At 38.1% G+C, this 24035-nt stretch overlaps 1 protein-coding gene across 1 annotated transcript in view; it reads right to left on the bottom strand.

Moving 5' to 3' along the window:
• BNC1 (basonuclin zinc finger protein 1) overlaps positions 1 to 7407 on the bottom strand; it is a 73204-nt gene extending 65797 nt beyond the window's left edge. Inside the window, exon 1 of the mRNA XM_064722061.1 lies at positions 7340 to 7407. Within this exon, the coding sequence (XP_064578131.1) occupies positions 7340 to 7348 (9 nt within the window). The 5' untranslated portion in view covers positions 7349 to 7407. The remainder of the gene's footprint in view (positions 1 to 7339) is intronic.
• Positions 7408 to 24035: the final 16628 nt, after the last annotated feature.

Raw genomic sequence — 24035 nt, forward strand, 5'->3', positions numbered from 1 at the left:
GCTGGTAAAGGGTTTCTCAAACCTTTTACTTTCATGCAGACAGCAGGATACAAAAACTAAGGCTTTTGTTTCTGAAAAATGCCAATCCTTATGTTTTGATAAACATACTACATTTATGAGAGATGCTGGCTAGGCTGACATTCATTAGCACATCATTGTCTGACCTTACAGATCATCACTTGGTTCATTTCTTGGTCTATGCATATATAATGAATCCATGTAGCTGCCTTTTATATCTGCATTTAGCCTTGTATAGCTGAGCCATTTTCTCTGGCTTCAAACTCCCTCCAGATATCTTGACTAGTCTAAACATATATTGTCTTGAGAGAGAATACCTACAATATTGTGATCCTACTTTTTTGGGGTGTTTTTTTTTGGTTTTTTTTTTGTTGTTTTTTTTTTTTTTTACTACCAGTACATTGTTCTAAAATTCTTACTGGCTCCATATTCCACTACTCCAGACTTCTCCAGACAGTTACAGCTGATGAGCACAGATGGTACTACATGACAACGCAAGAAGGCAAAGATAAGATTACACAAAGATCCCAACATCATAACTGAAGCAAAATGACCTGGTAATCCAAACAAGATTCAGACTGCAGAGATATTCAGAAAGATAATCCACTGAGTAACACGTATTTGATACCTAAGTCTTCACCATCCCTCAGCTCCTATTGCACCAGCTGTATCATCCAGATCTGTACAAAATTAATATAAAGCAATGCCAAGACAGGCTCCAATGTAAAATGGTATCAGAAAAGCAGCTGCTTCCTGCTTTGAAGCAGGTTAGTGTGGAATCCCAATACAATTCCAGCTGTGGAACTTCCTAGGGAATACAATGTCAGCAACGTTTCAAAACACAATCCTACTCCAAACCTCAGAAAATCCTGCAAATTTCTTAAAACATTTGATAAAGCACATCTAAACCCAGCAGTTTCACAAATATTCCTGAGTGTATAAACTGATCTGTAGCATTTTCCTCATACATCCAGGTGCATTATGATGAAAACAACTTCCCAGCTGTCAGTGTGAAGAACTGTCTCTGGCAAAGACTCAACCAATTTAAAATACCTCATTAACAGCACAACACTACTTCTGTCCTTTAAAATGACTGCAAACTCAACAAATCAGATCACAAAAACCCCAAACTACAACAAAAAAAAAAAAAAAAAAAACCAGGAGAAAACCATAAATATGGCTTTGAACAACATATTGTTTTATATGCTACACTAGTATTCTAAAAGCCTAATTAATTTTTTCCCTCAATAGAAATTTAGCACTGTTTTGCTCCTCAGCACAAATACCCTTTATTCCTTTGGTCATTCATACCTGAATCCACCAAAATGCATTTCCCAATCTGGAACTTATTTATTATAAATTTCTGCATCACCTGGCTAAATTACAGCTTTTTCAAGCATAGATTTTACATCACATTCTTAGATATTTTTCAAGAATGTCCTGTTTTAGAAACTGAATTGTAGAGAACAGTTTAATTCAAAATACACCATTTTTATTGATTATAACAGAATTATCATCCAATCAAATAATACATGTATGTCCAAAACAATAGAACTTCATCCATGAAATTTCATATACATCATGCTGTATCAGAAAACATTTCACACACTAGATATAATTAGCTGATACTTTAAGTTGATACTTAAGTATTAACAGCTTCTGTGATTAAGACATCTGTATTCTACCATCATGAAAGCACAGTCCTATTCATCATTATGCTTTAAGAAATGAAACAAGAAAACTAACTGAAAAAAGTTTATTGCATAAAATTATTTAACATTTATTATATCAGGATACTTTGAAAAAAAATCCACAGTACTCACATTGAGCCAACCACTGTAATTAGAGAATATTTAACTGGGTCAGGATAGAAGAAATTAAAGAAAAAAATAAATTTCATTATTTCAATTTCAAGAATCTGCCTGTAAATTTATACTAAAACTTCACTTTTCATTGATGCATTCATGCCAAACCATGAACACAATATTCTTATATCTGAGCTCTATGAATTTATCAGTTACTTATCAAAACTGTCTTTACTGAAGACAGTTAATTCTTTATTTTTTCATCCACTGTTTCTGTTACATTTATTTGCAAATGAAGGACCAGAAAGTACATTTATTTAAATGTTATTTACAAGCACCTCCAATGTGTTTCCAATGTAATATATCATCAGCAGAGCCTTTGATTTAATTGTTGCCGTCACTCATTTTTGTGCACTAACACATGTAGGAGTTCCAAACGCCAAAATATTCTTGCCTTTTTTTTTGTGCTACATACCAGATTTTGTAACCTGTGTCAAGCTACCTCCAATGCTTACAACTTGTGAACAGAGGCCAACAATGAGCCTCCCCAGACACTAAATCATAATCTTCATGTTTTTCGTATTTCACATTCTAGCCACAGTTTCAACATCCATACCCCGTGACATTAGGGAAGGATAAATCAAGGAGGATGACAGCTCCCTTGTAGAGACTGGTACGGCCCTGGGATCTGCCACACCCAACACCCACAGCTTCTGCCAGATGTCTCCGAGAGTTTTGCTGCATTAACCCCTTCAGGAGTAGCTGAGGGCTTTGTGCTCAACCTTTTCTAAGTAATTGTCTTTTTTTTTTTCTTTTTCTTTTTTTTTTTTTTTTTCCTGCAGGGTGGTGGGGGGTGGAAGGACAGAAAAAAACACAACACACTCTTCTTCCAGAAACTTTTGACTAACTAAAGCACAGACAGAGAGCTATCAGTGACAATTAGTAAATCCACCCTTGTATTTCCTTAAAGACAGGAATTAGAAGTTAAGGGTTAGCATCAGACAACATTCCTTTTTTCATACCATGCTGTGGTCCCATACCTAAAATAACAGTAAAAACTTCTTCAGTTTTATGTTCATGTCTGCAGACCCAGGACACTGCTCTACCCTCTTGCAATCAGAACACCCATTAACTGCCCTTCAGCCAAACAAACTATTCAGGCCTTAAATCAAGAGGATTTCTAATCCAAAAGCCGTACAGCAAACTCCACAACTCTTTCTCTGGGTCTGATCTTGCCCCAGGGACAAAAATTTGCATGCAACTTCTAAGTTTGTGAATAGTCCCTGGGCTTAAAGTTGCACATGTGTTTAAGTACTTTGTTCAGTCTGGGTCTAAACCAGCTACTTTAAAATAAAAACAGCAGCCATGCAAAGAATAACATGGTTAAAAATATTTTTCCTTTGTAAAACTTGTACCAAAGGAAAAAAAAGGCAACAAAATAAACATACTGATTCCTAGAAGCACACACTGACCTACCAGTAGTTACACAGCAACTAAAAAAAGCCATGAGCAAATATAAATGCATACCACTTCATACAAAAAGGCAAAATCAATTTTATTTCAAAATAATAACAATAGTAGATGTAAAGTGTATCAAAGATTCTTTGTACACTATTGCAGGTAAAAGCATCTGTGGCTATAACAGCAAGCAAATGGTCACAGCTCTTAGAGTAAGGCTGGCCCCTGCTCTTCACCAGGTTTATTTTGTGGATTTAAAAGCAGACATCTAGGCAATTTCATTTGCTCCTCCTGTGCAAAATGTGTTCAAATTTCTAGTCTGTGTGGCTTTTCATAAAAAAAGTAAAGCAGCAAAACATAAGGCAAGGCTTGCACTATCAACAAATGTACTTATTAATATTGCACTTCCTAAAACTACTTCCAATTTGCTTTCCAGTAGGTTAGGATTCAAGCTGACCATCAGTATTTCTCTACACAATTTAAAGAATACATTTTAGGTTTCCATCTGTGGAAGAAATCACACTGAAAGTAATACAGTTTTTGCAGCTCTTGTTGAAAACAAACATACAACAATCAAGGTTGGCAAAAAGACACTAAAATGACTGCCACTATTTCTTATTCAGGGAACATGCTACTAAAAACACTTGAAATAACTATCCACAGTTCACAAGAAAGACAATCAGACACAGTTTTAATAATTTAAATCAATTGCTCATAAATATCAGCACTGATAGGCTGAGGGTTTGTTGTCATATACAAATATCTCAAGACAGAGAATTAGTATTTCTTCTTGAGAAGGGTTTTTTCCCCCCAGTTTGTTCCTCATACACGTGCTCACTAAGTTAAAGGGTTAAGTAACCATTATATTCTAAAGAGCAAACTGTTTGCCTTAGGGCCATCTCCTCCTTACTCCTGATGAATTGCCTGACACTTCATGTATCATACATTACTTTTCACTAGGAAGCAGCATTTGTTTCCAGTCATGGTGTAAGAACTGACTTTGGAAGTATGAAGCAACGTGGGATAGACCAAAAACATGAATTACATCATCATCTACTAAATAGTCTATACCAAAACAGAGATTCATATATTTATAAATATGCTTGTACTTAAAAAATGGGCACAGAAGTAGATATAAAAAAATTATATGCATACTAAGATGAATAAAAGACCAACTGTGAAGATCAATATTCTGAGTGACAACTGGACTAGAATGAAAGAAATGCAAATGTAATTGAGTGTTTGTTAGATGTAAGCTGAAGACATGCACCCAAGCCCGCAGCCCAGTTCCCTCTGTGATCTTAGAAAACTTGTTTGTAAGACACCAGGGGTTTCATGTGCAGGTCCTGCCAGGGCTCCACACTCTGAATATCAGAGCACCGTCCTCCTCTTTTCCCAGTGTGGGAAAAGGAATGCCTCCTCAGCACAACGGTACAGCAAGGGTTAAGTCATAAACATTTATAAAGAAGTAGAGCCTGCAGAAGCTCTGGACTGCTGGGTATGCTACAACTGAACATAAATTTTAATCAAAATATTTCTGCTAGCTGAAGGAAGTGGGTCAGTGTAACAACAGGTACCAGAACAGAGAGGAGAATGAATGCCTTTACACCACATATTCAAAACATTCAGACGGTGTAGAAGAAAAATAAAATTCCTTCTGCAAGTTCCTGCCTCCGTGGGGAACAGAGGACAAGAAACATACTTAGGTGACAGATTCGAAGGGAGATAGGAAGGACAAGAACAGATGGGGGCCAATGCAAAAGGGTAAAGAGCTCAGGAATAGAGATTTCTCAAACAAGTTGTCAGCAAACAGCTACAAAATCCATTTAAAAACCAGAAGTCTGCTCTCTTCCCAGTTATCCTTTTAGTAGTCTGTTTTTTGTTACCAATAAGCCCAGTGAAATGAAGATCCAATGTGTGATGATCCCTCAACAGGCCCTGTCCTTTGAATCCTCCTCCCATATTGCCAAGGAGCATGGTTCTATGAGATAAACTGAAGTTTTTTTGCTTGCATGAAAAATAACACCAAAATATATATTAGAAAAAAACTCCCACAAAACAGGTTGCCAAATTGAAATGTTCCATTAAGGAATGCCAAGGGACTTGCATGTATGTGTGCACCACATCTCAGTTTTATGTCTTACAGTAAGATTATCTGATTATCCCATTACAGAGAGCAAAAGACAAACCAAAGATCCCCAGCATGTCAGTGTTACCCTTTTATGTGAGATGAGCAAACCATGTGCCTGGAAAAGCACATAATGAGAAAAAATTAAATGAATTCCATAATACACAAGGTAACAGACTCAAGATTGCCCAGATAAACACCATTTCTAGCTTGAGAACCTGATTTTGCAGCCTTTTGCTTTTGCCTTCCCTCAAGCAAAACTTTCTGCATTAGCAAGATGGTCACATATTTGTAATGGTCTATGGCAAAATGCTCAAAACTTACATCCAGTCTTCTATCCCACCTAAGAACTCCCTTCATTGAAGGCTCTCAAAGCTATCTTTGGCATTCTGACTTTGAACAATGGAGTTTTATGATTTATCTGTCATACATTCTAGTCCAGCTGTAAATTTGCACGTATGGCTGTCAGACTCCTCTATTACATAAAATAATTAAATCCTGCACATGTTTGTATTTTTTGTTTGCTATCCCAACTGGAATTTACACCATCACGCTTTATCTAATTACAATGGTTTAAAAATAACAAAGAATGGAGAAAAACCTAGAATGAGGACAGCCATTATACACACCAACAGCTGATTAAGTGTCTTTTATCCACTCCTTTTTTCACGTGAGACTATAAAGGAGTCAAAGGAGCGGTGTTATTTTTCCCCCTTTTTTTAGTAGAAGCATCCAGCATCCCTTAAAGATTAAAAATTACATTCACTATTTCCAAACTGTCCTTCAAAGCAAACATATAGCAACTGAAGAACCGTCCAATGGAAAAACACATCAAAAGAAATTGCATAATTAAGACAATCTATTTCATTGATAAGCAGTTCATTTGTTTGAAAGTAACACGTTATCCTCAACTGCACCACAAGAATTGCAGAGAATACTACAAGAGCAAATGTATTACGGTGCAAAGGAAGAAAGGCATTAACACATTTTTGTGTGACTCTTAGAGCTGCCTTTTTGTAGACATCATTATACTTGAGAAAATGTCCCATCCACCTGTGAGCAATAAGCATTATGAGAATGCTTGCTCTCAAGAGCTCCACATATCCCAGACTCTTAGTAGTTGAAAAACCAAAGGTACTGCCAAAACCCAAGTTGGTATGTTTGAATGGAGGAGGAAATCAACCTTAAAATGTTATCTCATATGACACAAAACCACAGTTTGTGTAACTCACTTAAAATTCAAGAATCAAAGCTAAATCTGAGAATTTATCCTAAATAGCAAAATAACCACAATTAAACCACAGGGTCTTCCAGGAGGCTTCAGAGGATGTTGTGATATTGCTGTCAATTTCTCAGAGAACACGTAAACATACATGTATATTTCAATAAGTTACGATACTGCTGTCAATTTCTCAGTGATCATGTAAACATACAACATATTGAAATTGTATATTTCAATAAGTTACGACCACAAAAGCACTTCCCTGACTGCTATCAACAGCTTTACAAGGTTGCAATTAACCATCACCTAAATGCGCAACGCCCAAGCTTGCTAATAGAAAGGGCAAAAAATCGTGCCCTCTGGCACTTAACGAAAAAAAGCAATAACACGTACACACAAAAACAAGTCAAAAAGTTAAGGCCAAAAGCCTTCCTGGGGCTGGGCAGGGGCCGTTCCCCGTGAGGGGCCGCTCGGTCCCCGCCGCCCCGCGGAGCCCCCTCGGCGTCGGGCGCCGCCACGTGCGGCCGGCGGGGAACGGGGGAGGCCCGGCCCCGCCGCACGGCCCCCTCAGGAGCTTGGCAGCGAGCGGCCTCCCCCAAGGCGCCGTTCCAGCCGCCGACCCGACCCTGAGGCTCCAGCGAGGCTGCCCCTCATCCCAACACCACACAACCACGCGGTCCCGAAGCCGCCCGGCGGGAAGCTACTCACGGGTTCCATGGCTGACGGCACCACAAGGCACGCGGCGCTGGGGCCAGCCCTGAGGCGACCCGAACCGACGGCGGCGCCCCCTGTGCTGTGGGGCGGGTGGCTCTGCCCGCTGGGTATTTAACGCTCGCCGGCCCGACCCGGGGGCAGGGCACAGGTGGGGCTGTCACCTGCCGGGCTGTCACCTGCGAGGCTGTCACCTGCGGGGCTGTCACAGGTGGGGCTGTCACCTGCGAGGCTGTCACCTGCCGGCTGTGGCCCCGCTCCGCCGCACCTGGGCGCGCTTTGCAGCCCCCGGTCCGCGCCGTCCCTCGGTGCCGCCGGCCCGCAGCGCCGGCTGAGGGGCAAGAGCGGGTCCGGGGGACCCTGGCAGGCTTGGGGAGCCCCGGCAGGCTTGGGGAGCCCCGGCGCACATGCAGGCAGCGCTCCGGCCCTGGAGGAGGCCACAGCTCGGACACCGAGAGGAGCGCAGTCCTTGGCTGCTCCAAGAAGCCAAGAGGTGGCCTTGCTGTCAGGCAGCATGGCAAGAGTTCGATAGGAAGTCTGAATTGGACTTCTAACGTGGTGGAAAGGGGAAGTGATCCCACAGCAATGTGCAGAACTACATTGGTGTAAAACTTGGGAAAGTGACAAGGAAATTAACCTTTTCCTTCTCTTTTTCTAGAAGCTTCCACAGCTAAGAAGAGCTACCAGTGACAGAAACCGAGAATTGAATAGTTGTCTGAATTCGACTTACCTTCCTGAGAAGATAAATTCATTTAAAAATAGTGACTCAGAGGTGGGGATCCTATGAATCGCTCTGTATGAAAAAGAGACTATGATGTATTCATTGTGTGACATACACAAACTATACTTGTGCATAGTGTATATGAAAAAACAGGGGAAAAATACCTTAGCACCTTTTTTGCCAAAATAACTAGCATCTTTTAACCCAGGCTGAAAGGTTGTTACACAGTTCTGGAAGATCAATTTGAAAGGTGTGGTTACAGCTTTACTGTTCTATTATTACCACTGTATATGATTTCATATAGCAACAAGCAAATATAATTTAATACTTACATGATGTATAGAATTTGAACCTTTTAATCACTCTATGCCCTTTGCAATCTCATTGAGTCTTAGTGGAAACAATAACTAATGTCAGCCAACTGTCCACAGTTAATCACGTAAGAAACTGTTTACAGAAACAACTTATTAATCAGACAAAAAAGTTCAAATAATTAAATAAATGAAGCATATTACAGCAGGCAATCTGAGAACATAATATGAAGTTTTTGGTATGTATAATTTCTATACTGAAATTCTTTAATGCCAGGTGTTGTTATAACTATTCAGAAAGGAAGCAGCTTGGGGAAAAAACATCATATTGATTTAATGCTATGCATGAGCTTATTACTGCTAGTCTTTATTTGGCTTTGCAATAAAATGTGGGACATACAAACAGAAAAATGTCTTAAATGAATCTTTTGTAAATGTGTAGCATACAATCACCAGAATATTGAAGTTCACTAAGCTGCTTCAAGTAAATTGATCGTTTCAAATTCAGAAGGTTTAAAATGCATGTGAATAATAGAGATCTTACAGACAACTAATTTTACAAACAGCTCTCCTGTTTTATGTCATGATCATCATGATTTCGAAACAGAATCAAAGAATCTTCAATTCTATAAACAGGAATTTAAAGACACATTACTTTCCTCTTTGAAATGTGTCGATGCTCTAAAAGCATAGTGCTGAAAGGCTGCCAAGCTAATAGGCTAGTGAGCACTAGGAAGAGATTAATTTTATACCTGGAATGAGTGTATACAGTTTCCATGCTATTTTGTGAAAGGGCTGGAATGTGAACTGGAGTTTCCTTCATGGTGCAGTGTAACGTTAAACCCTGGAGTTATGAGCTAGCCTGTACAACAGAGTGTCTCAATTCAGCACTGGGACCACCTACAGATGTTAATCCACAAGAAAGTAAATCAAAATGGGATGTTTGAGATGCTTACTTGTATTTTTATCCTCCAGTGTTGCGTTGAATACTGGTGCTGGTATGCCAAAATCAATGTGAATATTTGGGAATGCAAATATGTTATGAGCATTTCTGTTTATTTCAAAACATGCATGTATTAAAATGGAGATGTATGTGCTAGCAACCACAATCCCCTACTAGAAAGCTTTGCTAGAGGTGTAGCCACAGTTGTAATCTCCACTGTGTTCTGTGTAATCTTAATCTATGTTCTTTCTACTTTTTAAGGGATTCTGATCAATAAAAAGAGACAGAGTAAAGTCAAGGCAATGGATCTACTTCCACAAGCTTCATTAGCCAGCAGTGATTAGGAGAGGACACTCAAGAGTTCCAGACCAGTTTTGAAAACTGTTCCTTTAAAAGCTTCCAGAAAAGTTTTATTAAATTGGCTTTTTTTTTTTTTTTTTTTTTTCCTGTATCTCACTGCTGACTGTTCAGAATGGATTTCTGGAAAAGGAAAAAAAAAAAAAAAAGAAAAGAAACTAACCTAACAAAACTTGGGCCTTTTTATTCTTGATCACCTGAAGGTATTTCGTTCAGTATATTGGATTGTACTACCAGAATCTGTATATTGGTCGTCCTACTGGGATAATTCTGATTTGTCATTCATTGTGAAGAGGATGACATCTCCATATCTTTTTTGGGGCAGCTGGAAAAGAAGCCAGAAACTTCTGGTGTACTGAGTTCTTGCTAGATTACTGAGCAGGAAGAACAATGATGAAGGAGGAATTTTTTCCTAATCAAAGCTGTGAGTAAATTATATTCCTAACTGATGTTCTTAGTCAGAAGTAGCTGGCATAGGATACCACAAATATTTGGAATGTGAAAGAATGGTCATAGAGAGCATTATAAAAGCATTATACCAGTTGTTCTTCTATGCTGCATGTCATGAGAAGTTGCTATTCCAGACAGAAACACACTGCAGTAGGTGACCACACCTTGAATTCATGTGAGAAGAGGCATTGAGTCATCCATTTTGTCCAAGAAAATATCCAAAGGCAACAGTTACAGCTGTTGATATAACATGGTCATACACCTAGAGACGTGCACAAGTAAACAAACTGACTGCTCAATCAGTGAATTGATAAGCCAAAGAAAGCTGATTTTAAAGTATTTGAGAGAACAGCTGGGCCTAGTGGAGTGCTTAATATAACACTCAATATCGAATAAATAACCAAACTTCACGGTTCATTTTTATATTTGGCTGAGGGAGAAATGTGAGGAACTATACTCAAAGTTTCATCAATAATCACTTGGAACTTTTCTCAGTCATGTAGGGGTTCAAATTACACAATACTAAATACAATCCTGGATAAAGTATTCTTTATTTTCAGGGTCTTTGAACTCTTAAGTGTAACTAAATACGACTTTGAAGTACAAACACATAGATATATAAAACCTAGGCCAGAGGTTTCGTTAGTTTGTATTGTTCACCTTCAAGAGCATTGCATTTTATTCTCACTCTGCTGTTTAATTCATTCATACTCAGCCACTGCAGACCCCAGCAGCCAAGAGGACCTTCTGGACCCTAGAACAGATAATTTTCTGACTCCCTTCACCCTCAGGTAATTTCCTGTTCTCCAGCTGTGATGATTTCACTCAATCACAGTCACTTAGATGCTATTGCCTACTACATATGGGAGAAGCAACATTTGTCCATAATTTGTTTAGAACTGCTTTAGAAAAAAGAAGAGTTGTGCTTATCAGAAGAATAAAAGGTACAGGGGTAATTCTGTTGGGAATCAGTTAGCCTTCTTATGTAATAATTACTGTATTGTAACTTTTATTATAAACTTCAGCTATAGCATTTGATAAGCAAAGTTGTAAATTATTTGTGTTCTAGAATCTTTGGAAAATGCATTTAAGAGTAATCACACTTCTAACCACTAGGAGAAAAAGTCATGTTTTGTGTGCCAGCTGCATGTTTTTGTTCAGTCTCCCTGCATGAATCTTTGGTTGAGGCTGGATTTTTATCATGCATCAGTATATAAATTCAATAGAATGAACAGCATGTCTTTCTTTTTCTTCAGTAAAAAAATTGACTAAGGCCACAGTGACCTCATACAGCTATGTTTTATGTTTTTGGCATTTTGGCTCAGCACAGTGAGTAGATAAGAAGGATACATGTCGAGCTGTAAAGAAATAAGCAATCTAATCATACTGTTGAAAATGGCATGGTTCTGTTTCACTTCTGGTTCAAGTTGTTTCCTCTTGTACCTCTGTTAAGGAGTGAACATGTCAGGCTATGATATCATTCTTTAGGAAGGCCATACCAGCTAGAGTCGCTGTCTTGAGCCAACTGAGAGATTCTTCTTGTGGGGGCATTAAATGTGGCAATGGGGAAATTGGAATTGCAGGAACACAAAATTTTGGTTTGTCGTTCAGTGGTTGGCAGATGGAATACTGCATCATGCAGTGGACCATATAAATTGCAGAAGAAAGGTGGCATAACAAGAAAGTATGAATGAATGGTACTTTTCATTAAGGTGTATAAATATATGCTTTTCAATGTTATTAACTTAAGTTGGGTAATGTCAATTGTGTGTGAATCCAGAGGAAACAGAAGGCATTTTGCATTTAAGCTGCTGACTCTACTGATTAGTTTTGTGGGGAACAAGTCCATGGCCCTTTTCCTTTCTAATGGTTATCTCTGTAACAAATGGAGCCAAAGGAGTACTCTGGAATATTGCTTTCTTCAGTTTGTATAGAACAGTTGAGGTTCCTGGGGGGCTTCTCTCTGCCCAGGCAGTCAGAGGGCTCCTTTGAAGGTGGCCAGGAGTCATCATAACTCCAGTGTTTAGAAGACAGAAGAAAGTTTGAGTCATCATGACATGATAACTCAGGTAACACTTTCTGAGGCAGATGAGGACTTTTCTGATTATTACAGCTTCACAAGCAGTGTATGTCAAGCCCTCACAAATTTTGTGCTCTTCCCTATCATTACTTTCTTTCACTTTGTTAAAGATCCTAACCATGCGACATTAGACCAGTTAGGCTAATTTCATCTGTAGGAATGACATTTGAAAGAATTTTAACAGATTAGGGGAAGGAGTATCTTGTAAAAGCATCCTTCAGCCTGATTAGTTGTATACACATGCTTTAGGAAAAAAAAAAGTCATGCTTCACTAGCCTTCTGGAACTCTTTGAAGATAACACTGCCAAGATAGGGTGTAGCATGGACATTATATTTTCAGATTTTCAGGAGTCATTTGACAATGTTTTACCCAAGAGATTAATGCTTAAAGAGAGGGGAGTTAAGGGGCAAGAGAAAAGTTTGCTCATTAAATTGAAAAGTAGCTCTAAGCAAGAGCAATGAGGAGCTAGAAGTGTCCTTTTTACAGATGGGGAGAAGTAGAATTTGTAAGGTTGCAACACTTCTGTGTATCAAGTTAACTTATTTACATAAATGGCTTGGATGGATGTATTCCTCTGGAACTAAAACAGGCTCATTATTATTCATTTATTGTTCTAAGAAACTGTGACTTTGTAATCCCAGTATGCTGAATGCTGTGTTTATTTGAGACTGTCCCAGCCCTGTTCTAGACACTGTGGAACAAAAGCAGAAGGCAAGTGTTGGTTTCCTGATTACACAGGGGAGGTTCTGAGGCCTGGACAGACTTGATCCAAGCCACAGAGGAAAATCAGTAGATCTGATGAGTGAATGTGTTTTCTTAGTCATGAGATGAGATTTCTGACTGGGAGAGGATACTTCACAGGAAACAACAGTAAATTCCAATAATCAGTGAAATGCTGAAAAGCAAAATTGCCAGGTCAACAAATGTGAAATGCATCTCCAAATAAATATACACCTAATTCAAAAAGAAATTTAAAGTTTATTGTAAAACATATCTTTTAGCATAACTTATGTGTCTGTAAGAAATACAATTTTATATAGAAATTACTTCAAAGAACATACTTAAAAGAGTTCTCTCTCCCTGATTTAAAAATGGTGCAGTATTCCTAATTAAAATTTGCTTAGTTCGGATATAACTTTCTAAATAAAAGCCATATCTTAATTGTTTCTGTATGTTACAGAAGAAGAACTAAGCAGAAAGGAGCACTTATTTTGGCCCATGGCATGCATGTAATGGTACAGCGGTGACAAATGGAGTGTGAGCACCACTGTGTCTACAACTTGGGTTTGAAATAATAAGCTTAGCAAGATGTGAACATGACCACACACATCAAAAGGATGTTCCAAGATGCTGCCCACCTCTTTCTGTGCATCCAGTTCCCTGGATGCTAAGCTTAAAATTTTAAGTGATAGATGAAATTTTCAAAGGGACTACCTATACTGTAAAAAAAATATTCTCTTTTTAGATTAGGAATGTGTCTTGCATTTCAATATGTCTTTCTCCTTATTTAAATATCCTCTTTCAAAAAACCAATACCCTACCCTTTTTCTTTGTTTTTGTGTTCCTTGGAATCCTGCCTGACTACACTTCCAATACAAGATCTGAATTTACTCTTGCAAAGGAGGCTTCATAAGACTCCAGCATAGATAATACTGATTTACCCAACTGTGAAATGGAACATATTGAACTGTTAAGAACTTCATCTTAAAAATATCTCATCTCTCTTCCCATTCTGGTTGTCTCCCTCAAACTTTACTGAGAGTTCTTGGAACTTCTCAGGGCTCCTCTCTGCCTGCTTATAGGTCCTTGCTTTGTGCATATAGACACTTAACTGGAATGTAACTGTAGAACAAATTCCTGTGAGGCAAGTTAGGGTGGTAGTTTGTAGTATTTGATACTGTGTACTTAATAATTAGCATATGTGCTTTTATGTCTTTGTAAACATAAGGTAAGTTTAGGTATTTTGATGGTCAATGAAAGTGGGCTAATCAACTTTGTACCCACCATAGGAGAACAATGTGTGCATGAATAGCTGCCATGGATTACATAATGCACTGTAATTTTTACCTTCTCTTACTTCACATTTTATGCCTGGAAATAACTTGTTCTGGTTGCTGTATCTGACTTGTTGAATGACTGAGTGATTGTAGGAACTAATCCATGCATTACCTATAAAATCTCTTCTTTAACTGGAGTTGTGCATGCTAAGGGTTTTTATCTAAATGACAAGGGCTCTAATTCCAGTTCCTTATCAATGTCGTTAATGTAATTATGTATGTTTGCATATTCTTTATGCAGGATGGCTGTGGTTGGGTCTTTTATGCTAAAGCTCCAATACAGACTTTACCCATGCCTAGGTTGGAAGTGCCACACCTCTTAGATGGCATAAAGAGGTATCTAAGTTAGAAAAGCTGCTCAGTGTGCTGTTATTGCTTGTGTTATGTCCTAAAGGAACATGAGTCAATCAATAATTAAGCCACAAAGTACTGACTGTTGACATGGCAACATGTTCACAGATGTGACGTGAACTTAATGTCCTTCTTTCATGTCTCCTGTGAAAGTAAGAGTCTCCTAAGCTCAGCAACAAAGAATTGGAGCAGACATTGCCAGGGGAAAAGCAGAAAATACAAAAATTAGATGATTTCTTTTATAAAAATGGATGCCTTGGAACCCTTTCTCTCTCAAATCTACAGTAATAAATGGTCTCTCTCTTTTTTTTTAGTACAAGGACCTTTCCCTGATCAAAAAATTCTCAATTGCTTATTGCCAAATCCTTTTAGAAGCATGAAATGAACTTCCTTATGGATCGCTTTCATGATTGCTTCTTTCCCATGTATTTCACCCCACCCACATTTTTTAATGGAGCTGAAGTGAACACACTCTTTTAGGTTACTGCTGTTTAGGCAAGACTGTGTCTAGCTCCAAGAATAACATTAGCTGCTGCAGCACAGATTAAGGGTTGGCATGAAGGTCCAAGTGTGAGTTTGTCATCGTCGGTTGGTGCCTGTTGTTCTGAAGACGAGAGAAGCACGAGCTTGTGTGACATCAGCTTCCGTACGTTGGGATCGTTTTTCCTGGCTGTTTCTGCAGTTTCCCTGCACGTGCTCCCACTCTCACACTCTCTCTGCTTGCCAGTTACCCTATTCTCCTCTTGGCTTGCATGTCTTTCTTCCAAGCTTTCTGCAGCAGATGTTAGTGGGTCTCGCCAACATGTTTTGTTTGCCACATGTGTTGCTACCTGTGTCACAATGGGAAAGGGTAATTTTTCTTTTTTTCCAGGGCGTCTTTTTACTTCTGCCTGAGTTGGTCTCTTGATCTTTCACACATTAAAAGTTTACTACATGTTCTTTCCTTTGGGAGCTTGGTGTCCTCCATGCAAAGGACATGTCCAGTCCAGCAGAAATACGCTTTTATAAGATTGCTTCAACACTGTTTGTGCAACCACTTTGCAGAACTTTGTTATTCATGATTTTATCTTGCCACTTGATATGCATAATAGCTTGAAGGTGCCGTTGATTAAATTTTTCCAATGCTTTGATGTACCAGTGCTAGCATTTCCATGTTTCTCAGCTCTAGAGTGAGGTAAAATTTAGAGCACTACAGTAAAGCCAGGGTTTCATCTTATGTCTAATAATGTACTAATTCCAGATTTATTGGATGTAATTCTCCATCTCAATATACAAAGACTAATTGATGTATAAAAGCCAAATGTTTTGAAACTCACGTAAGCGAAAGCCATTAGAAGCAGAATTTAAAATTGTCATGTGTATTCCTTGCCATTTAAGAAAGCAGGTAACAGTTTTGATACCTTAAATTTTATAAAAGTCTAAATCTCAGCTGCAGACTACTGTATAGCTGGGCAGTCTGAATGTTTGGTAGACCCTACACCCTTCAGCAAATATTAATCCTGACCTTCCAGACATAAAATATGTGGAAAGGTAATACCTAAGTACAGTGATAAAAAGAGACAGACAAGATTGCTGAGACAGCAGGGTGACCTCATACTTTATGAAATACATCCCTTCATTTCTCCTTGGCTGCTTTCTTTTTACTGCTTTTCTTCAGCATCCTATGTGAGTTCAGATCTCTAAACAGATGAAATTTTATTTTTAAACAAGAAAATTCTTTTTGCTTATATCACTTTTCAGATCAACTTTGATTAAAAAAAGTACTCTAGAAATATATTTTGATAGGATGAAGAGCAATTCAAGAATTTAAGATCTACAGCAGCATCTTTGTGTTTAGATTTGGGCAAAGTGTACAGCTGAATGACATGTTTGCTGTGCCCTTAATAAATAAATTGCTCACTGGCTGTGCTGCTTGCAAACAGACAGCCTGTGGGCAATGCCCATTTTTCCTTTGTAGTATTTGAAAGGCAGGTTGAGTTGAGCTGGAGAAAAGGGTCCAAATCTCCATTTTAAAATACTGACATGCTATTTTCATTTACTGAAAAATAATACTCTAAGGCTCTTGACTTGGAATTCTTCTGTGAATTTTTAACACAAAAATCAGTTCATAAAGCTTACGATACATATAATTTACAAACAAAAGCTAGACATTTAATGGGATTTCTGCAGGCACATTATAATTATACATGAACAATAGTCAACGGGGAAGGGAGTGATGGTAGCACCATTAGGAAAAGAGAAGCATGACTGCTACCTCTGCAAGACTTAACTTGATGGGAACTCAGCTATTCCCATGGCAATTCAAAACACTGAAATTATGCTGATTTAGTACTTGGTGTGCATTTATGACACGTTTTTGGGGTTTGTTTTTTTTGATCTTACCTTAGAAGTGTCACCTTGATAAAAGTGGGCCTCATCACATGCAATGAAATTCCACCTATTCAAAAGAAATTAATTTGTGCAGTACCTTTGGTTCACTGTCCAGCACATGTACACATTAGAAAAAAAATACAGTAAATTATTGTACCATTGACTTCATTTGGATCTCTTCTAAGCTGTAAAGTATACTTTATTCTGACCTTTAGTACTCGGAGACTTTCATTAATTTTGCAAATTACAGTGTTTCTCTGGTTCATTCCTGTGACTTTAATAGCCCCATCTGCTGGCTGAGCACCAGCTACGAGAACGAGCATGTACCTTTGAAAGCCTCTTGTTGTAACAGGGCTTCCATAAACTTGCTGCTGAAATGTTCTGGGTTTTTTTCCTAAGTGAGACAAAAGAGAGAAAATTGGAAAACTGCATTTTGTAGATGCATATTATCTCACAATGCTGTGGAGTTAATTTTGTGTTTGCAAAGTTCTTCGTCTCTGCCAGTGTCAGTCTGCTTTGCTAATGATAAAGATGGACTTTTGTTGTTGTAGGAACTTAATTTCCTAAAACAATTTACAGTTTGCTAAAGCAAAAAGCTGTGAAATTGTAGAAACTGGAAGAAAATAGAAGGTTAAATGTAAATGGAAATGCTCACTGAGAAAGGAACCAAGCAAAGATTTGCCCTCAGATGCAGTACATCAGTAGCATGGAGACTGTGTTGTGTTCTGGAGTTTGTTTCATTGCTACTCTTCCCTAGGCATCCATTTGTGTACAAGGTAGGATACAGGGCAGGAGAGACTCTTGATGTGGCTCAGTAGGCTCATTTTCATGTTCTAGTGTTCTTTTAATGGAAATAGATGTGACAGATCTCCCAGAAATAATGAGGGAGGCTTGATTCATCCCCTCATTTTTTAAATGGAACTACTCTGTGCTGCTTTTTGAGGGAAAGCTTTTGATGTTACGTGTATAGCCATGGTACTACTTGTTCTGCAGGGATATAAAGAAAGTAGCTTACAAGATAGCTAAAGAATATGAACACATGCTTCTTGTGCATCACTGAAACTGAACACAAATTTGATGTTGCATCTGCAGATTGTCCTAAAAATGTACTGTTACTATAAACCTGTGATTTATCTATTAATACAGAAAAACCCCTTTAATAGATTTCAATTATATTTAAAAATGCTTTGCGTATAAAAATATATTCTCTACAAAACCTTTCAAACAGCCTGGGAAAGGAAAATTCTGAAAAAAAACAGTGTTGGGGGAGGATGTATGTTGGAGGAGTGTACCAGACATCTGATTGTGGTCACTATGAAGAAACAAAAACTTGAGGATGAAGGGAAAAGTGCTAATGAATGTACAGTGAATAAGAGCCTAAACTGTATTATAATTTTTATGCTGTCCATTGCAATAAAGATCACCTTAACTCTTTTGCAATGTTCAGTAAAGAAAACTATGCTGAATAAGAGCAATTTGTCTTTTCCCAATGTTTAATCCAGTGAATGAAGAGAGAATGATTTAACAGAGCTTAAACAAGCACTAACAGAAAAATAAGTTACTGCAGCCATTCTATTAATCAGTGGATTCTGGTCTGATAAGATCACTGAGTGTTTTTTAGGCCAGTGAAAGGTACAAGACAAGTCAAAATCGCTTATTATATGGTGGTCTCAGCAATATAGCAATTCAATTTTCTTATGGCTGTGAAGACTTTCAATAAGTCCTTACAAGGAAATCACAGTGAAACTATTACTGTCTTAGTAAATTAATGTTTACAAATTCTCATGAACTCAAATTGGTAAGTAAAAGTTATCTTTGCTTATAGCCTGGTCTAAAATACAGAGGGATTGAGTATCAAAAATAAGTCAAATATTTATTTCATAAAGATTAAGTACAGAATTGTGTTCATGTTATTTTAAAAGCTTTTTCAAAACTCAGTTGCTGAAATTTTCAAAATATTTAAATGTTTCAGGTGAGCTTTACTGAGAGACAAAAGAGCTTGTGGTCCCCATTCACCTAATTGCTTGGGAAAATATCAGCTGCTATCCTAGTTCTATAATAAATAGCACATGGCTTAGGAGACCAAAGGAGAGCTTCCTGCTGAAGATCATGCACAAATACTGGCATACCATGGAAAACTTTCTGGTGGCGTCAGCGCAGAAGATACAACACAGGATGCCTTTAAGGGCATTAAAAGAACACAGATGATTTTAAAAGGAAACCTGGGAAATACATTGATCATATGTTCAAGATCAACATTTCCCAGTTAGTAGGAGTGTTCCTGTAATATCTTTCTGCTTGTGTTTTTTTGCCTTCCAAGTGCATTTAGCACAGTGATCCAAGGAAATCCACCCTGCTGCAGCTTTCCCAGCCTCTGTGCTGCTCCTCTCCTGCAGAGGTGCTCTTTAATGAGCACATGTTTCTCGGTCACAGGTAGTCCACGTTATGCCTGACTGCATTTCTTTACAGGCTTTAAAACCCTAAGCCTGAAGGCACAAGTGCCATATGTACACTGGATGGAAGCCTGATCCTTCACTGGACAGCTCAAGTGATTATGAATTACTCACTTGTGAAATCCTGGAGTGATATAAACAAAAGGACTGGTGAATCATTAAAAAAACCCCTGATTTCTGTTTTAAAAACAATTTAGTTCATTTAATAATAAAGTTTTAAAGTTAGCTGAAAGATTTCTAACCCATTATCCTGTATACCTTGAGAAAAAATTAGTATATTTATATAAAGAGCTTACATAAATAACTGTTACCTTTTAAATACCAGATAAAGACATGTAGAGAGGTAACCATCAAAGGAAGTGTTACAAACAGCAGACCCTAAACTTTGTTTTGGTAGGATTGGCAGCTAACACTGACCATTTCTGCTCAGCAAATATCTGGATTTGTCTTTTCCTAAGACCAGCTAATCCATGCTCTCTTCTTCAGGAACTACACTCACATCTTTTTGTATTCACTTGAAGAACAGGTGGCTCAGATCAGCCAAACCTTAATCCTAGCAGACCTTGAACTTACTGGAACACTATTGCTCTTCCAGTGGGCTTAGAAGTTTTCTTTTTTCTCCCTGCCATTACTATGATTAATAATGATCTTGACACACAGACACAGATACACTTACATATACTCTAATAAACACAAATAGGAAACATAATAGGTTAGGATATTTAAACCAGAAATCAGTCAGGAAGGCTGACCAGCAGGTTTTTTTAATGTTATAGGCAAAAAATCATATTTTCACTAAGCAAAGACAGAGTTAGTATTTTAGATACTCTTACAAGTAAGAGACAAATGCTCTTCATTATCCATTGATTAAAGGAAAGGTGGTTTTCTATTCTACATTAATTTACTGAACAGCTGGACAAATCTCCAAAACTTTAAAAAGATTATTACCAAATGTTTTGAAATATATTGTGCTTTGTCTGTCCTAAATCTGAATGTTGTACAATTTGATGATCTGAGGTAACCAATTTGTACTCAGAGTAGTACAGAGCCCATGACAGCACACCTCTTGTGATTGTCTGTACTTAGTAACTGTTTCTAAAATCCTAAACTGTCCACTGTGAGCTCACAGTACTGAGGCCACTTACAGACACTTTTCCAAATTATGACTCATTATGTTAAGCCTTCTTTTCATGAAACTCTGCTTAACTGTGCATGTGCTGATTGTTTTCTTTGTCATCTGACTTTCAGACTGGTTACTGATCTCCTTTGATATACTGTACATGACATCCTAACAAAACCAAGTCTTTAATCAAAATGATGAGGATTCAAATGTGTGCCACTGTCAGACAGCAGGGTAAGGCTAACATGTAGCAGATGTGTACTTGCAGGTCAGATGGAATGAATGGATTTAAGACATACAGTTGGTACAATCTTTAGTTTAACCCTAGATCTGATTTTAAAATCCAGGCAAAACATTTTCACAGTCAGCTATGTTGAACTGCCAGCTGGCACAAATATTTTATACATGGGATAGTCCTGACAAGCCCTGATTGTCACAATCTAGAAAGGAACAGGAATTCATTGCAGAGAAAGAGATCGATGGCTCTTGATGACAAAAAACCACTTTATAACAAAAATCACTCGTATCAGTAGTTCTGTGTCAATATTTTCTCTTTCATGCTGATAATCTACAAGATCAAGATGTAGAAAAGCAAAAGGCAGGTGATTACTTCTAACAGCTTTCATTAATGCAAACCCAAAACACTGAGATTGCATAAATGAGATCTGCAGCTGTGTATCAAAAATAACACTCAAGGATCAGGAGCACCAAGAGCAAATATGTCAGAATAGGATCTGCTTTAATACAGTTTAGAAAAGAGCGTGCAAATTTAAACATTTATTTTTGTGAGCTGAACTTTTCTCAAGAAAACAATATATAAGCTGTGGGTGGGTTAGACTGATCTATTTTTCTCCTACACATACACAAAAGTTTTAAAACTGTGCTGACCTTACTGAGCTCAGTGGGAGTTGTGGTGCTCCACACTTTGAGGAGATGCTTTTGCTGCAAACCAGTTCTGAAGTGACTGATGCCACGATTGTTTAAGCTATAGCATTATTAGTTTCCTCAAGATTGTTACAGGCATTGAATTTATTAAAGACTCCTGAGAGCACTGCTATTTATTAGGGAAAGTGTTACCAGATAATATTTTTATTATAGGAGAATTCAGTAAATATAACTTAATGGACTATAAAAAGAAACATTTAGGTTATGCTCTTTGTTCTGCTCTGGGAAAATATAGATTTTTGTGCACTGTAGTGATATTTGTTTCATGTTGTTGATTTTGAACTGTTCCCCATTGCTATTGGTACATGCCAAGATTTTGTGGATTCAAGCTGAGGATTGGTTAATTGTAAATTCACTGAAAGATCCATGAGAAATGATGATGTCAATAATAATGCTCAACTGAATAGGCAGTTAAGCACTTCTTAACAAGTTATCTTGTTGATGAACCCACTAGAAATACTGTGATGGATAAATTAATCAGGGGCTAATCCCTGCTCAAGAGCTCTGAGTGGAATGTGCTGTTCCAGGGGTACAAAGGACCAGAGAGTTTGTAGGTACCTCCAGATGTGGATTCCTCTGGTATAAGAATTTTTCCTGTACAGCATTTCCAGCAGTGTCACTGCTGTGCATGGCTGTTGACCTCCAGCTGGAGCATCAGTCCTTTGATGGTTATAGGTAGAGGGATTGAATTCACAGCAGCCCTAGCGGCACTCTAATATATACCAGACAATGAAATGGCTTTTGTCAGCCACGACTTTAGGGAAATGTTACCGTTTGCAGACTCATCTTTCACTGAGAATAGTTTTTACTCTGAAAACAGAGGTGAATGAGTCCACTGAGGTTAATGAATTCATGAACATGAGTCAGAGATGTAGATCAAAACTCCTGCCTTTATTCTCTTACCGTATGCTGAAGAATTTGTACAGTCATTGCTTTCCTTCTACATGGAGAAAATAGCATGGTGATAAACAACTTTTTTGAAGTCATCATAAGAAAATTATCTCTGCTGTTTAATCATGTAGTATAATGGATCTACCAAAGCATGACGTGTATCAGAAATGTTTTTCAAGAGCACTCAGAGACTACAGTGCCCAGTTTTGTACTTGGCTGCCCCACTCAAAATCTGTAGAACTATTTTCAGAAGAAACCCCATGCATGACCATTTCCTTTACGATGGCTCTGCTCTTTGTATTTCAGTTCATCTGCATCCTAGGATCTTTGAGCAAAGAACAGAATACAGTTCTTAATTTTTCCTTATTCTATTGGGATGCATTTTGTTGAAGCTTTGGATGAGGAAGGGTAACAACTGAAAATGTAACTTCACCTTTGTGATCTTAGCACATTTTCCTCAGTTCTGATCGAAACTAACTAGAAGTCATGATAAGAATATCCACAGTTGTCAGAGAATAAAGAATAGTATGAAAATGCACAGTGCTTTAATAGTTGAGGAGGGAAATTTATTTTTCTCTTTGTGGCTCCTGTTGTATATTTTAGTTTATACAACAAATACCTTAATAAGTGTTAACATCTATATTATCACAGAACATTATCGCTCTATGATCTTCAGGTAGACTCTGATTCTCTTAAAATACCCAGATAGGTGGTTTACTGTAGCTTCAAGCATCTGTTTAACCTAGAAGGTAACTTATGCCACCTGTGTATATGATGTCCAACACAGTGAATGCCAGTGGAAAGTCCCTATTGTGCAGTTGCAAAATATTCTAAACTCCAGCCCTGTTCCTGGTGACCTCTTTGCTATGGTAGTTTGTAGCAGGGTTGACATGGCATGGTCAGTGCAGGATTTGCCTTTGAAGTACACCATGGTTTAGGCTATAAATCCCTGGTTTAGGCTGTAAATGTTTTGTGGAGGATATTGTCTTAGCTCTCACTCGTGCCATCTTTGGTTTCTGCTGTTGGATGTAGATGCACTGACTTCTGACTGAGCATCTAACAGACCTGATTTTCAGATATGCATTCTTGTCTTAAAAATCAGAAAGGAAGGGTCACACATTAGTGATAAGCACCAACTACACACCTTCCTGGTGATGAAGAATGTTGTCATGAGTCAACACCTACACTTTTGTCTTTCAAGCTTATGTCTCTGTGAGACTCCATGATAGTAATATCAGCTGCTTCCTCTCATGTACTTTATGATTCTTCTATCCAGGACCTCAAATATTCCACCTGTGCTTTCTTGTCCTCTCTTGCTGTCCATACACAGTATCCTGAGGTCTCATTGCTGTACCTAATTACTTGCAGGGCAAGAGGCAGCATGTCCTGTGGCTGCTTGTGTGTTGATTGTCCAGCTGGTGAGCCAGACAAAACAGAACTTTTAAGTTCACGTTGCAGTTTTTCTCTTAATGAGGCCAGTCATCTATCTAGTCATCAGTTTTCATGTAGCTGGGTAGAACTTAATATCTCTGAGATCACTGCTCTTCTATCGAATTTATTTGACATTGGCCAATAGATTCAAAAGTTAGTAGGAAAGACAGAAAACAGAGTTGCATAAGCTTGGGATGATCAGGTTAGGAACA

This window comes from Zonotrichia leucophrys, chromosome 10 (assembly GCF_028769735.1).
Source record: "Zonotrichia leucophrys gambelii isolate GWCS_2022_RI chromosome 10, RI_Zleu_2.0, whole genome shotgun sequence".
Classification (NCBI taxonomy): domain Eukaryota; kingdom Metazoa; phylum Chordata; class Aves; order Passeriformes; family Passerellidae; genus Zonotrichia; species Zonotrichia leucophrys.